The sequence below is a fragment of the Falco biarmicus genome, chromosome 4 (assembly GCF_023638135.1).
Source record: "Falco biarmicus isolate bFalBia1 chromosome 4, bFalBia1.pri, whole genome shotgun sequence".
In the NCBI taxonomy this organism is placed as follows: domain Eukaryota; kingdom Metazoa; phylum Chordata; class Aves; order Falconiformes; family Falconidae; genus Falco; species Falco biarmicus.
Window position 1 is genome coordinate 20,795,819 of NC_079291.1, and position 15,251 is coordinate 20,811,069.

General features: G+C 47.4%; 1 protein-coding gene across 1 annotated transcript in view; it reads right to left on the minus strand.

The window, feature by feature from the left end:
- ITGA9 (integrin subunit alpha 9) overlaps window positions 1-12,654 on the minus strand; it is a 230,376-nt gene extending 217,722 nt beyond the window's left edge. The window contains exons 1-3 of the mRNA XM_056335484.1: window positions 12,269-12,654; window positions 3,897-4,024; window positions 2,507-2,613 (exon numbers count right to left, since the gene is read on the minus strand). Of these exons, the coding sequence (XP_056191459.1) occupies window positions 2,507-2,613; window positions 3,897-4,024; window positions 12,269-12,441 (408 nt within the window). The 5' untranslated portion in view covers window positions 12,442-12,654. The remainder of the gene's footprint in view (window positions 1-2,506; window positions 2,614-3,896; window positions 4,025-12,268) is intronic.
- Window positions 12,655-15,251: the final 2,597 nt, after the last annotated feature.

Below are 15,251 nucleotides of genomic sequence, written 5' to 3' on the forward strand. Positions count from 1 at the left end.
ATGCGTTTAAAAAGCAACTACTTGTATTTATGCAAAAGCAACAAAAAAAGTTCATCCAGGGCTATTGACCACAAAGATACCACTCTGACTTAAAGGAATCCCTGCAAGAAATGCAGTAGAGCTGTAATGCCTGACAATAAAGTCTGCACACACTCCTAACTATAGGGAATCGCTCGAGAGTTAGCTAGTACTTTTGTTAAAACACTAACAATTGGCAGATAGGGCCACAAACACACATTCAGAGGTCTTCTCAGAACACCAGTTTCTCACAGGGGCTTCCAAGAAGAGCCACATTTTAAAGAAATCCCAATCTTTAAAATTAGAAGAACATGTGTATTAAAAACCATCTGTTTATGGGAAAGTCATTAATCTTTTTCATCAAAAACTTATCTTAAACCAGAAAGTAACAATGCCCTGAAACAGCCAGGTATTCTCCATCCATGAAGGATGGAAAGGCTCTGTCTACACACAGATGTGCACAGATGTATAATTAGTAGTTTCAGACTGAGTGCTTAGGGGATAAATATAAATGAGAATTAGATATTTAAACATCCTTAGCATCCCAACATGATTTACTTGGAGAGGACAGCACAATCTTGTCAGAGGGCTGCTTTAGGACTGCCTTAAATCAGCGTGGAGACATTTTACCAGCCTAAACTGCATCAGAATAAGCACACTGCCAGCTATGCATTTTATTTTAGCTGCATTTTGCTTTTAACTTGCTTTATGTCTGATATTTTTCTATCCCCTCAGTCCCAATCTCAGCCCTCACAGCCTGCTACACCCTTGTAGCCTCCCCTCAGCCAGTGAACCCCAGTCTTGGTAGTTGCCCTGCTTTTTATCCCACCAGCTTTCCCTTCCTTTGCTGCCTCTGCCTATGGAGACGACACCCAAGCATCAAGTGCTACCCATTCTCCTTCGAACCAAAATACACAAAATCATTATTCTTTAGATACCACTTCTACCAAAATGTTTCGCCATTGCCTAAAAAAGGCGCATGTGCTAGCTTCTGAAAATGGTACGAGAATTGGTCTAGTTCAGCCTGATGACTGGAAAATGGAGAGGATACTGTATCTCAGTGTTACCCTGATCTGTTCAAGCTACTCCTCACTGTCACACAGGACTTTGAACACACAGACAGATCAAGACATCCCTTGAAAATGTGAATTGGTTACACTGGCACGAATGCTGTAATTTTGTGCTCTGCTGTACATGTTTACAGTGTATTTTATTTATGCCCCACTTTTTCCTCTCCTCCTCTAGTGCTGAACACATTTTAAACACCCAAGAAAAGCAAAGTATCGGCTAGCCCCTATAGCCCTGGTAAGCTGTACACCGAAAAAGACGATCAGGTAAAATACCACAGTACTACTGCAGAAAGGTATCAAAACATCCTGCTCCCCCATGGGGAAACTGGTGTGCTATGACTTGGGGCGATAAGTGTTTGGACTCTAAGCATATGTCAAAAAAAACCACCTTTGAGTGAAACAGCTTAGTCCACTTGCCTTACAGAGGCCATGGGCACAGTAACCATTGTACGAGATCTACATCAGTAGCAGCTTTGTGACAGTTTGATGCCACGTACCAGGGCAATCCCCTCTCTCATTGGAAAGATGGGGCTGTACTGCGAGTTTCCAACTCCTAAACAGTAGTGTTCAGAATTAGATTGTTGTCAGGGTTACCCCGACATGAGCTTGAAATTTGCCTGCCACATATACTACGCACAACTTGTGTTGCAATTTTTTTGTGTGTGTGTTTCAATTAACATTCCTGCAGACAGGCTCACTGGAGTAGACCATCTGACCCAACTGTGGATGTAAACACAGACAACTATTGATCATAATATACCCATGTATTTTAGAGAGGTTTTTGCCCAGCTCTCTTGATAATTATTTTTTTTCCAACACAGGAAATTTTGTTTTGCAAAGATAAATTCCACATCCTAAGGATCACATCTGCTCTCCTTGACCTGTCTATGTGCATGGCAAGACAACAAGGCCACCCACACACAACAAAGTCATCTCTACTCGCAACTCTTCTGCCTCATTAATGGAAAATTCATATACATAAAGAAAAAATATTGCCACAAAGACTCATCTTACATTTTTCATTCTAAGTTCTGACACGCAACACATACACTCAGGGAAAATGGATGTGTACATACTCCCTACAAAAACACAGGCAAACGACAATAAGAGCGAACTAGCAGGTACCTCCCAGACAAAGTTCCATTTATTTGGTTCAAAGATTTAATCCGTCAGATTTAGGAGAAAGCCCTTGGGTGACACAAGTCAGGTGTGACAGCTTTGAAGTCCTCCCGCTACAAATAAAACTTTCTGGCTGGGGCTCACTTTTCCTTCCACTTGAAGCAAGGGACTACAGAATCTGCTGCCTGTAAAGCTGGACTCCGTCAGTCACTGCTGAACACATTAATCGTGACGTGTTTAGCATGAGAGTCAGACAGCAGCAACAGTTTTAGTGAGATCAAAGAAAAGAGTGGGCTTACCAGCACACTTCCACCAGCTTTTGGCTGTCTAGCCAGGCTCACACCCATCCATTCATCATCTCTGTCTTCTCTGCAGGTCTTTCCACAGAGTGTGCCCCGAGAATTGCCTACAGAAAGAGGGAAAAGGCAGCAAAGCAAGGAGGTATGAGTTTTAAGTACCCACCAAAGAACCCCTACAAGAAAAGTGATTGCCCGTCAAACATCTGCCTGACAGTGCTTTTCTCTTCCCTTTCATCCTGATTAGTTCTTGTATGCATTAATTGGGGCGATGCTCTCAGTCTTACCAGGCACCAAACAGATACACAGCAGAGGACAGACCCTGTCCCAAACAACCAGCAGCTGTTACAGCATGTCCATAGCTCTACTTGAATCAACAGCCTAACTGAAGTCAATGGGAGAGATGTGGGATTGCCTGCAGAATGCAATCAAAGCCCTCTGGAAAGTGGGATCTTGGGCACTTAAAAAAAAATTGAGGTCTAAATCTTTAGTCCTGTCGGGCAGTATTCACAAATTAATGAGAGGCAGTTTACATTACAATAGCAGGAAAAATCAAACTTGGCCAAAACATTGTTTTAAAACATGTAAGCTTCATAGAAATAAATTCTGCTTGACTCAGTCATGAAAAGATGAACACTAACATGCCTTTTCTATAGGCTAAGAAAGCAGTAACACACGCTTCATCAAGAAAAGCAAAATATTGAAAGGCTTCCATTTTCTCCATCAGAATCCAGCGCAAGGTTTTAGATCACAGTTTTACTTTAGGACTCCATCTTCCCCTGTCTCAGACAGTATGTCAGAGAAACCAAAGTCAGTCCTGACCACGTGCAATAGCGTACAAGCACAGCTCTCACCGAGAAACTTATTTCCTTTAGCACAAACAGCAAACCCAAGGAATGATTTGCTGCCTTATGAGGGAGCCCACAGATCACCTCGTTGCCAGTAACGCCACCCATCACAGGCCCACCACCCCACTGTGCGGGATCATCCCACACCCCCTTACTTCAGCACTGCCTGGGATAGGCAGCAGCACTCCCAACCACTCACACAGCCTCCAACATGCTGCAAAGTCATACTGAAGCAGGCGGAGAAAAGACAGCAGGTTAGGGCAAGCAGGGAAAAATCCACCTTTGCCTGGTTAGTCACTGGACAGAGTGAGCAGTGTGGGCAGAGTGAACTGGGAGGACACCCGCACCAGGTGAGGTGACATTTTGTAATGCTGAAGAGAATATGACACCTTTGCTACCGGTGCTCGAAATCCATCAGGAAAGGCTGACAAATCCCTCTCAACGTCTTGGGGCCTTGTTGAAGCTGGCAGGAGGATTGCTAGCCATTTGGGTTGGGTCTTTTTGGTTCCCCCCCCTTCTCCCTCCAAAACATCGTAACTACCCACCTCGCCCCATATCCAGCTCTGTGCATCTTCTGTCAGGGTTGGTGTGGACTCGACATTTAAACACCGCTCCTGGGGACTGAACAGAGGTGCTGTATTTAGATTCTGCCTTGGGAGCACCAACCAAGACCCTGGAAACCAAAAGCAAAGTAACAAATGATTAATTTCAGGAGAAAAGAAAAAATAATAATAAAACAGCAGCAAGGTTCACATTGCCAGAGCTTCCTTGGCAAAAGGACTTTTTTTCAGCAACCTTGAACCAATGTCATAGTTTTACACCAACTGAAACCACCACACACAATAAAGGCATTTTTCCCCAACGAAGCCACAAATACTTTAACAAGTTAAATTTCCATTAGGATTGTAACACATTTAAAGCAATCCCCGCACCTCACCCCCCGAAAGCACTTAAGGAAAGTATTAGGATGGACAACAGCAGCTGCATCCATTTTTCCTCAGTTTTAGCTAGATCCCTATCAGTCCAAAACCCCACCAGAGTTAATACACATACCCACGAGAGGATGAAATCAGTGTGCTTGCCAACCAGCCAAAGATTAATAAGCTTGTTTAGAGAGCTGGGGCACCCCATTCTCAGAACACTTTGCGTAATTACAGCTTTAAAAAAACAACAACAGACAACAGTAAAAAAACCCCAGCCAACAGCACAGGAGCCAATTTCTTCCACAACAGGTTGCTATCAACCAGTATTTATCACTAAGGCCGCAAAGACTTTACCTAGACTACTTATCCCACAGAAGAGCTATGGTCTCTGGGAAGCACCAATGCACAGCTCTGACTATAGGGTTCCTTAAGGTACTCTTGAAAGATGACGAGCACTTTTCAGTCACTTATGTTATGATCCAGTTAACTGTTTGGCAAGCTGGCAGCTGCTCATATGCCCTCCAAAAGCATCCCTTAGGAGAATTACAGTGGAAACGTAAGTATTAAGGGAGCCCTTCTACCGCCTCCTCATTAAAGGGACAATCTTTCTCACCTCACTGTGAGCCCGGATCTGGGCACATAAGGATGAGGAGGAAGGTTAAGCAGGAGCAAGGCAGCTCCCAGGGAGGATGGTGGGGAGCACCAGGTAGTTGAGTTTCAGTTCTGCTGAAGCCCTTGCACTGCTGAGGCAGGGCAGAGCTGCTGCATGCAACAAAATCCTCACTGAAGTTAAGCCCAGGGCTGGAACTAAGGGCAAACACCTCCGAAAGGCTAAGCCTCCAGCAGTCAGGTGTGCAGATCCAGCCGGGTGCAGCAGCCGACCAAGGAGACACTGCTCAAGTTAGTCTGCATGCACAGCCCACCCATGGCACAGATGGACAGCTTGGCGGCAGCTCTAAAACGGAAGCTTTCCCTGTTTTAAACAACTTGTCCTTCATCCTCTCATTTAAAGTTCCATCCCCAACCACCACCCATCATCACCACCTCAGTAAACGCAAATGAGCAGAGGCACAAGGCATACACATGTCCATGAGCCACCTGGAAGAGCTGCTCCTGCATCAGAGTCAGGTCTATACACACAGCAGCACATTTCCACTCCCTAGACACTTCCCTGGATGTGGGATGCAACAAAACTGTCCTGTGGCACTTGGAAATATATTTACAAAAAGAAGAGGAACCCCTACATTAAGTGACCATTTTCTCCAAAGTTTCATGAGCTAAGCTGTATCATTTGGAGAAGTTTGATGGGGCTGCACTCTACAACGCACATCATGTTTTCACAAGTGAGAGGAATTAATGTCCAAAATACTTAAGTTGCTAAAACCTACAAAGCCTGCACACATCGGGGAGCGAGAGCAAAGGAGTCTGAAATAATAGCTCCAAGTGGAAATCCCACTAGGCAAGCAGCGGGCAGAAAATCAAATGCCAATCATTTCAATTACACAGGCGATGAATGCATGTCATTCACTTATCAACATTCACGGGGTCTAACAAAAATAAATAAGGGGGGATATTACTAGCTTAAAGAGTTACGGGTTCAAGTTGCAAATGGCAAGAAACTGTTTCCATGACCTGTTACAACAATAAGATAACGTAAGCCACATCGACCTCCAGCTTAAAAGCATCTTTGCTCTAACCTAAAAAAAGTTAAGTATGATTCAGCAATTAGCCCACAATATACCTTGAGCTGTAGAATGCAAGATGGAGATGAAGGAGCCTAAATCACAAACACTCTTCAGCTCTCTTTAAAAAGCTGAATGGGAAGAAATTATTATTAATGATTTGAGTAGGCTACTGGCAGAGATAATATTGCTGTCTTGTGCAAAAATACCTTTCAAAAAGAAAACGTCTGTTGCCGTTTCTTCATGTGTACTGAGCAGAAGGAAGCAGCCAGTAAAGGCAACTGGTGACACGTGCCAAAACCAAATCTATTTTGGATTGTCCTGAATGCCCATACATTCTAATTTGGTATTTCACCTTCATCACGCCCTATATCATCTCAGGATCTTGTATTATTCTTTCACTCTTGCACTTAGACCCCAGCAGATAAAAACTTTGCAGATCTCCTGCTCCGTCTGGCATGACCTATGCTCACCAGGCCCCCAAAACAGTTACCTTCAGGGAAGTGGGAAGTTTTCTGTCGTTTTACATGCTTTTCAGTTGGTCAAGCTGGTATTTGCCACATACCACTTACTCTGGTTTTATTCAAAGGTTTGAGACTGGAATATTTCCTTTGCCAAGAAAAGAGTCCTTTACTCTTTCATTTCTTTCTGCATATAACAGCTTAACTGTGAAAGAAACTCACCTATTTAACTGTCATGAGGCTTTGCAACAGACATGGATAGAAGGCTCGTTTACATCCAAATATTTTGGGACTCATCAAGCAAAAAAACTGCCTGTTTTGTATCTCCCCTACATATTCAAACACCCTCTTGCAATTTCTACGAAACAAGCTGCAACCAGAGAAGGTGTCTTTCTCTGGTACTGTATCAAAACAGAAATACATTTCAAAACAAAGCCTTAGAGTCTAATACAGTCTTCTTACGTTTCAGTGCTGTGGATGGAGTCTTGCCTGGCATAAACACAGAAGATACATAAACAGCCAGCAGAAGTACAACCCTGTCCTCTTGCTATGATTGGGCAACCTTCCAACATATTGCAACTAGTATAACCAGCTCTCATTTAAAACAGCCTAATTTTGTGGGACAGATTGCCAGTGCTGCTATAGGACCACTTGGGTTGTCAGCAAGTAAGCAACAGCAGTTCTCCAGCCTTTTGGCAAAAGGCTTACAATCTGGGCCTTCCTAAGGGGTTATTGATAAGTGCAGGTTCTCACCACAACCACGATACTCTGCCGGAAGCCCCGACGATATTTGTGAGTAACTGCATGAAGACGCCTTGAAGGGGAAACCCCATCAAGAGAAACAGATTACTTTCTACGGAAGGGAACTGAAGGTAGTAGGAGCAGGGTTTGGGGCCACTTTAGGGTTGCTTTTGCTTGATGTGCACAGAAATCTGTAAGAATTGGCCATATCCCACTAGCTCTGTGAGCGAAGTATTGGGGTCTAAGTCCACATGAGGAGCAGTAGGCAGAGAGGCTGTTGAACCTTCTCTTCTTGCATTCATACTCGCACGATGAAGGACAAATGCCCTCATCTGTATGGAGCCAACTACACAGCTGCATGGCCAGAAACCGTCACACTGCAGGAGCGGCATCAGCCAATATTAATGGATGACAAGAAGCTTTCTTGGCCACAGGGAAATCCACACCTCCTTAAAATTACTTCCTGCAGAACAGTAACTATCACTTTGCTGATGATTGACCCTCGGGACATACAGATTTGGAAATTAAGTGCTGCATTTAGCAGAAGGAACAGTGAACAAAAGTGTCGAACTGACCAATGGCATGGAGAGATGCCAAGTACATTAAGTATCAGCCTACAGCATGCCAGCAGTGATTAGGCAATCACAGCTCAAGGACTGGGGAGTGTAGGTACCTCACCTCGCTGCAATGTTAAGTGGCAGAGAAAAAAAGTCTTTTAAATACCCTCGCATGCCACAGCCGATTTCAAAAGCAGCACCAGAGGAGGGTGCACCACCAGCATAGCACAGCTGAGTTTCTTCCCTTCAGAAAGGTCTCTGTCACTTGCTAAGCCCTCAAAAGAAAAACCCGAGTGGTTCATCCATTATGTGCAGAGCAAGAAGCAGGAGGGTTATTATTTGGGCAGCGGGATGGATGACTTGTGATCAACCACAGCAAGCCCTGGTTCCCCAAAACATCGTGGCAGCACCCAGAGCATCACTACATTGTTTATGCAACACAATACCATTAACACAACACCCAGCCTCCACAGAGTTGGTCTGTTCCCGCACCTTCCCTCTGGCTGCACACAAGTACACCACGCACTAACAACACCTATCCATCAAGCCAGAGATGCAGAACAGCCTTCGTTACACCAGCGGCAGTGCACCCCGGTGAAGAGCAGGGCCAGAGGAACAAAGCACAGCACAGAAACCAGACTCATTCCTCATTGCAAAACTCACAGCAGGACACCATGCAACTAAACTGCCTCCATTACTTTTTCGTGCCAGATCATGTTGCCAGAAAGAATAAAGTTGTCACCCTGGACTTGCTGAGGGATTTGGGGGTGTCAGCAAGAAGGGGGCATAGGGAGGGGAAAGGAGAGAGATAAAGTAACATCTTATTTTAAAAGAGAGCCATCAGCAATGTCATATTATTAACATTTTTGAATTGGGGCAAAAAATGACATTTGTTTCTTTTTAAACTGTCTGGGGCTGTTTCTTGTTTTTTTGACTCTTTACTCCAGGCCTCAAAGTTATATCCAGAGAACAGAAGCACTTCAGCTTGTCTGTGCTCCAAATGCAAGCAGCCACCTGGTTCCTTACTCGGCTGAAAATGGCAATGATGAGGAACTGAGTAAATCTTTCGAGATTTACAGCCATAAAACCCGCTTAAGGAAGGAAAAGGAGACATTGTCAGAAATACAATAACCTCAGCACATCTGTGATGCCAAACTTTTCTTGAGACCAAAAAAATGTGCAAAATCAACTCCTAAATGGAAGCATCGTTGCAATTAACTGTTTCAGAAAGGTCAGAGGCACCAACTTACTCCACTATGTGACGGTTATATATATAAAACCACTATATTACAGCCACAGCGGAGGCTGAACACCCATATTCCACTATTCTGTGTCAAGGACCGTGTAGCCTCCTGACTATTCACATTAATCTGATGCAATATTTCAAACCAAATACCCTCCCCTTTCTTTCCTCCTGCCAGAACATTTGGCTCATATAAATCCTCAAGAATCACCAAACCCTGAATCAGTTACTGAAAACCTGCAGGTCTATGGTAGGTAGAGATAGAAGCCTTTGCCGGGTTAGAAATCCAACAGCTGAAACACTGAAGACCTAGCCATTACAGATACCATTTTAATATAAATCAGTGACTACATATATATATATACAAACAAATATGTATTCACACACCAGCACATGGACAGGCTACTGACAATAACACTTCATTTAAGAAGCTCTCATGATCAGAGGTACATTAGCCACGTATCATGCCCTCAATCAAGAGCAAGAAGCCCTGAACTATCACAAGATACTTAAATGCTTGAGAGCATATTAACACATTAAATAATTTTAGATAGACCAGAACCCTATCAGCCTCAGATGTGATAAATCACATTTTTTCAGGCTCACATAGTGCACAGCTCACCAGGCAAGCCATGATTGTCCATAGTATCACTGCCTAAAGTTAACTACTGCCTACTGCAGCGCATAGTCCAACCAGACATGAGAAAACTGAAATCATAACTCTTCTTTGGGTACATAAAAGCTACAAATCTAAGAAGAAAACTGACACACAAACCCAGACAATAACCCTATGACTATTAAGAGGAGCTGTATGCTACAATGGGATGAACAGAAAACATTTTTGCTACATATTCCATATAACAGACTTCAGCCTTTCCCCAGAAAAACACATCTGAAAGGGGAAAGGGAAAAGAAAAAAAAAAAAAAAAGTCACACAGTCACTCTACAAGTCAGTTAGAGAAATAGCTCTATAGCTTTGCATGCAACAGCTTCACACACAAAAACCTGACAAAAACTGAAAAATGGAAGGAGTTCTACCAAGCATTTGCCTCTGCACTCATCCAATAAACTGGGATCATACCTTGCATTTCAATAACCTGCAACTGGTAATCAGTTTAGACTTGAAATCATCGAGACTTTATGCTCCAAAGGGATGTATAAGATTCTGTACAGTATAAATATAGCTTTAAAGTAGTACTACATAATACTGGAAGCATTTATGCCCAGCTGAAGTGGGCATAGCTAAAGGCACTGACAAGGGTTCAGCCCTTCGATGGTCTGAATGCCAAGGAAGCTTGGCCAGATCTTTTAAGCTTTCCAGAAGTTAAAAGCTTAAAATTGACGCTATAAAACGGATATTATGTTGGAGTATGCAAAAAAAACCCGTGCTTGCACTCAAAATACACCCATCTAGTACAGGGGTGAGCATCTTCAGAAAACTGGAAGGCAGCTGCATGTCCTTTTAAGACCAAAGATATTCATCACTGTCCCTTGACCTTCAGGATATGTGCACACATTAAAAGCACAACTGCACATAGCAAACTAGAATCAAGGAGAGTGTAAAAAATGTATTCCCCAAACTTGTTATCCCAGCCTCTCCTGGCACGGTATTCTGAAGCACCCATGAAAACAAACTCCCCAGTTCCACAGCTGAAAAGAGGAGCTTTCCCATCAGTGGGAAAAATCCCCACCCTCATCATTTTTGCCAGTGCTGATGCTTACTGTATTAAGCTGCTGTTAACCCTTCTGGGTGTTAGGGCTAGCAATTTACTTTTTTAAAAGCACTTTGTGATCTTAGACATTTCTCGACACACACACCCCCCGGGTGCCGTAGCTGAGGCTCCATGAAGAAGCTCCATTTTCAGAAAACCAGAGTTTGCATAACTGGAGTTTTTACTTTTGATCACGAGACTTCTTGCAGACACCTGCTGTCAGACGGATGCCCAGCGCTGCTAGTCCAGCATCGTTTCCAAACAAAGTGGGGTATCTCTGGGACTCTCCTCCCAAGTCCACCTCCCCTTCAAAAAAGAACATGCCAACAGGTGCTATCTGAAGAGAATTCTTGGTACCGACCAGTGACAGACACCTATGCAAGGAGCAACAAATTGTATCATTTTCACTCCACCACACCCCACGAGATCAGCATTTCAGTCACACCACTGTGACTGCCCAGCAGTTTGTGCTGCATACAAGTCACATCCAGCCTTCGCAACCTTTGCTGGTTCCTGCCCCAAGATAAGCACCGCTTTAAACTGAGAGCTTTTCTTCTCCCGCAGCGCTTTTCCTCTATGAGGTCTTCTGATAAGTCCTTAGAAGTGAATGCTCCATGAAAGCCGCTATGGAGAAAGGCAGAGCATACAACTACTTGCAAACTAAAGGGTGTGAAAGAAAGTCATTTTTAAAGAACTGGACGCCAGCACGAATACATTTATTTATATCACAGTGCACCACAGTTCCAACATCAATAGCTGATTAATCGGGTCATATCTAAGTGTAAGAGATAAAGACAAGCTTTGTGGACGTTTATTGGCAGCAGCGGCTCCTACTTGCATTAGAAGTGCACCAGATGACATCAACTAGGTCCAATTAAGAGAAATCCGGTTTAAACCTAACAAAGAGCCTCTGACCCAGACAAGAGAGAGCCTAACTACGCTCCAAGGCTCTTTTCACTCAACGGGAAAAACAAGCAGCTTGCCAGTTTGCATAATTTTTTGAGATGTACACAAACTTCCTATCGTTGTTTTTATTTCTTCTTTTATTATTTTAATTTTTTTTTTTAGTTACACAGCCATTTCCCCCGCGGCCGCTCCCGCCAAGCGCGGGCACAGAGGGGGCGGCCGCCGCCGCAGGCAGGGTCCCTGCAGCCCGCGGGGCGCTGCCCCTGCCCGGTCCGGCCGCTGCTGCGGGACCGGCCGCTCCCCGTCAGCACGGCGCGGCCCGTCAGCTCGCACACCCCGTGCGCTCGTACCGGGGGATGAGCTGCCAGGCACTCCCCGCGAGGAAGCGCCGAGCCACCGGCCGCGGGACCGCCGGCGCCCGGGCACAGCGAGCTCACGCTGCCGAGCGCCGGCTGCCAGCCCGGGGACGGCACCCCCGCCCCAGCGCTGGAGACCCCGGGCTGCACCGGGCTGCGGCCGCACGACGGGGCGGGGGCGGCGCGGGGGAGCGGCGCGGGGAAGCGCCGCGGTGGCCTCGCTGCCCGCCCCACCGAGGGAGCTCGGGTCCCGCCGCGGGAGGGGAGGCGCGGCGGGGGATGCCCGGGCAGCGCCAGCGCCGCTGCGCCCGGGCGCGCAGGGTCCGCGCTACTCACCACCGCGTACTGTCGTGGTAGTGCTGCAGCACCGAGTACCCGAAGAAGGAGCCGTTCGGGCCCTGGAACACCACCGGGCGACCCACGTCCACGTTGTAGCAACGCGCCAGGGCCACCACCCACAGCAGCGCCCACAGCCCCCGCGCTCCGCGCCGCGCCGCGGCCACCGGCATCCCGCGAGCCCCGGGGCAGCCGCCCGTCCCGGCGCCGCTGAGTGCTGAGCGCTGAGCCCCGGCCCGCCGCGCCCGCGCTGCCCCCGGCGCCGACTCCCAGGCGGCGAGACCGGGCGCGGCGCTTTTGTGCCCGCCCCGCCGCTCGGCTCCGCTCGGCTCGGCCCGGCCCGGCCCGGCCCCGCCGCGGCTCCGCTGCGCCCCGCGCCGCGACGCGCGGGGACTGCGCGCCCCGTCCGCCCGCCCCGCTCCGCCCCGCCGCGCCGGCGCCCCCTGGCGGCCTTGGTCCGCACCCGCCGCCCGCCGGTAGAGGCGGCCCTGCCGGGGGCCACGGCGCGCCCCTCCCCGGCCCCTCCCGCTGCCGCCCCCCCCGCATCCTGCTCTCCCGCGGCGCCCCCCGCCAGCTCCGGCCTCCTCCCGGTGTCGCTACCTCCCCTCCCGGTCCCGCCTGTGCCTCCCGCGTCCCGGCGCACCGGCACTGCTGGGCGAGGGCGGCCGCGGGCGGAGGGGGCCGCGGGACCCGTGCACGGCGCTGAGGGGCGGGGGGCGGCGGTGGAGGGGTCGGTGCGGCCGCTGCTGCCGGGGCCGCGGGAGCGAAAGCGCTCGGGGGGGGGCGGGAAATGAGACCTGGCCTTGCCGGCCGAAGTCCTTCGGGACTGGGAATGAAGCGGCAACCTTCGCCGCTGAGTACAAGCTGAAAATAATTTCCGTAATATTTTAATAATGAGAGTATCTGAGAGCAACCCCAAAGACATGGTGCAAGGTGAGCCAGAGCAAAGGCAAGAGGACAGCCCCGCCGGGTGGCTGAGGCATGGGTGCCATGTCACCCTGCAGGAGAAGCGGGCGGTGGGTATGTGCTGCAAACCCCTTGGGCCCCCAGAGCCTGTCCCGCTGTTGCTCAGTAAAAAGCAATAAATTTTAGCACTCAGGATTCATGAGAAATGGTGTTTAGATCCCTCTTAGGGGTCAACACCAGGATCCTGGAGAAGAAATGCTCCTTCGGGGGTAATGGGGGTTGAGCATTCGTTGTTGTTAGCCCTGGCTTGGGCTGCTTCATCCCACGCTCTCCCCTCGCTGGGAGCCACGAGAACTCCGGTACTATGGGAACTGCTGCTCCTGGCGGGCCCCTGTGGGGACAGGCGCCCAGGACCGGTACTTCTCACGTACCGGTTGGTACGTGATGGTTGGTGGGGAGTTTGTTACCCCAGGGAAGAGTGAGGGATGGTGGGGCTGTTTGGAAGCTGGCGTAGGAAGACGCTGCTGCAGGTTGCATCGCCTTTCAGTGCAGGAAGGCCCTCGGTGAAAGCTTGGTCGTATTCTGCAAAGGGTTGGCACCAGGATGTACATTTGGGGAGGAGGGAATTTTGTGGCAAGCTGTTTCACGATAGCCACGGGGCTCTTTCAAAAGCGTAGCCTGTTCCTGCAGGGGAGCATCCTCATCGAGCAAAAGACTGTTATAAGCACATCCTTGAGCATCACCCCCAGAGCAAGCACCCTGGGGCCATATGGACACATTGCTGTTTAGAAACTGCCATTTTTGACATTGACTGTGATGCCAGAAAGTGGACGTTAGTGTAGGAATATTCCAGGGACAAGTTTAACGCAGAAGTAATAACGACCTAATTCGGTGGTGAAAACAGATCAAGGGAGGAAGAGAGGCTTCCAGTCATCAAGGTATTTTATACTAGCTGCATAAAGCCTACTGGTATAATTATTTAAAGCTCTTGTTCAAAGTGTCTTGTAAAAAGGTTGGGGTGGTGCAAGTCTTCTCTTCATGTATGTCCAGGGTTATGGAGAAGTGACCACTTTCCAGTCTCAGATCTAAGTGGCACAGTATAAATCAATACCAAATAATGAGGAGAAATCCCTTATATGTATCTCTTTTAGTGTATGATCAAACTGAAAGGACTGATTTTCTCATTACAGCACCAAGTGAAAACAACAGGGCATTTACATCATATTAACAGGGAGATTTATAACATTTAATGAAAAGATTTTCACGGGGGTTTTATAACTGTGCAATCAACATGGATAAAAGTAATCTGATTCAGGCAGAAAGTCAATACGCCATGATTAAGCAAATTCCACAAATGACATGCAATCCCATTAGCACTACCAAGCCAAATTCTCTGCCTTTTGAAACCAGAAAGTGACGGGGCTTTTCAATTAATTACCCAGGCACCAAATGATGCTCAGACACCTCTCTGACAAAGCTAAAGGAAACGTGGGCTGACATGCTGGAGAGAGCGACGGGTTCATCCATCTCCAGAGGGAGGAGGGAAGCAAAGCGGCTGGATGAGGTGAATGAAACACTTGTCTCTCACATCGTAGGGCGCTCTCGGGAGGACTTATTTCAACTAGAAGTGATACATAAGGAACTGTGTCAGTCCATAAAAAAATTCAGCTCTCCATTCTTGGCAAGGAAGACTATCCAGAGAAAGGCCAGGAACACCGCACTTCCATCCATTTCTTTCTTTTACTGTGCATCCAAATACTGAAGTAATCTCACAACATTTAATCCGATGGGAATTTTGTCAGTCTGAGCAGAAACAGAAACTGCCTGTCTTGATGGCATAGGTTTAGCTCATAAAATCATGGTGTGCCATTTCCAGAAGCGATGGGAAGCATCCAACTGCAATGACAAGCATAGTAATAACGTACTGCTAAGTGAATATGATGGCAAAAATCAGGGCTGAGAAACATACATTAAATGGTATGCCAATCCTCTGTGAAGGAACCATTCAAACTACGAAGAGCTGTATCTGTGTTTCTATATCCCTGCTCTTGCTGCTTGAACCTTGATGTTTGCATCA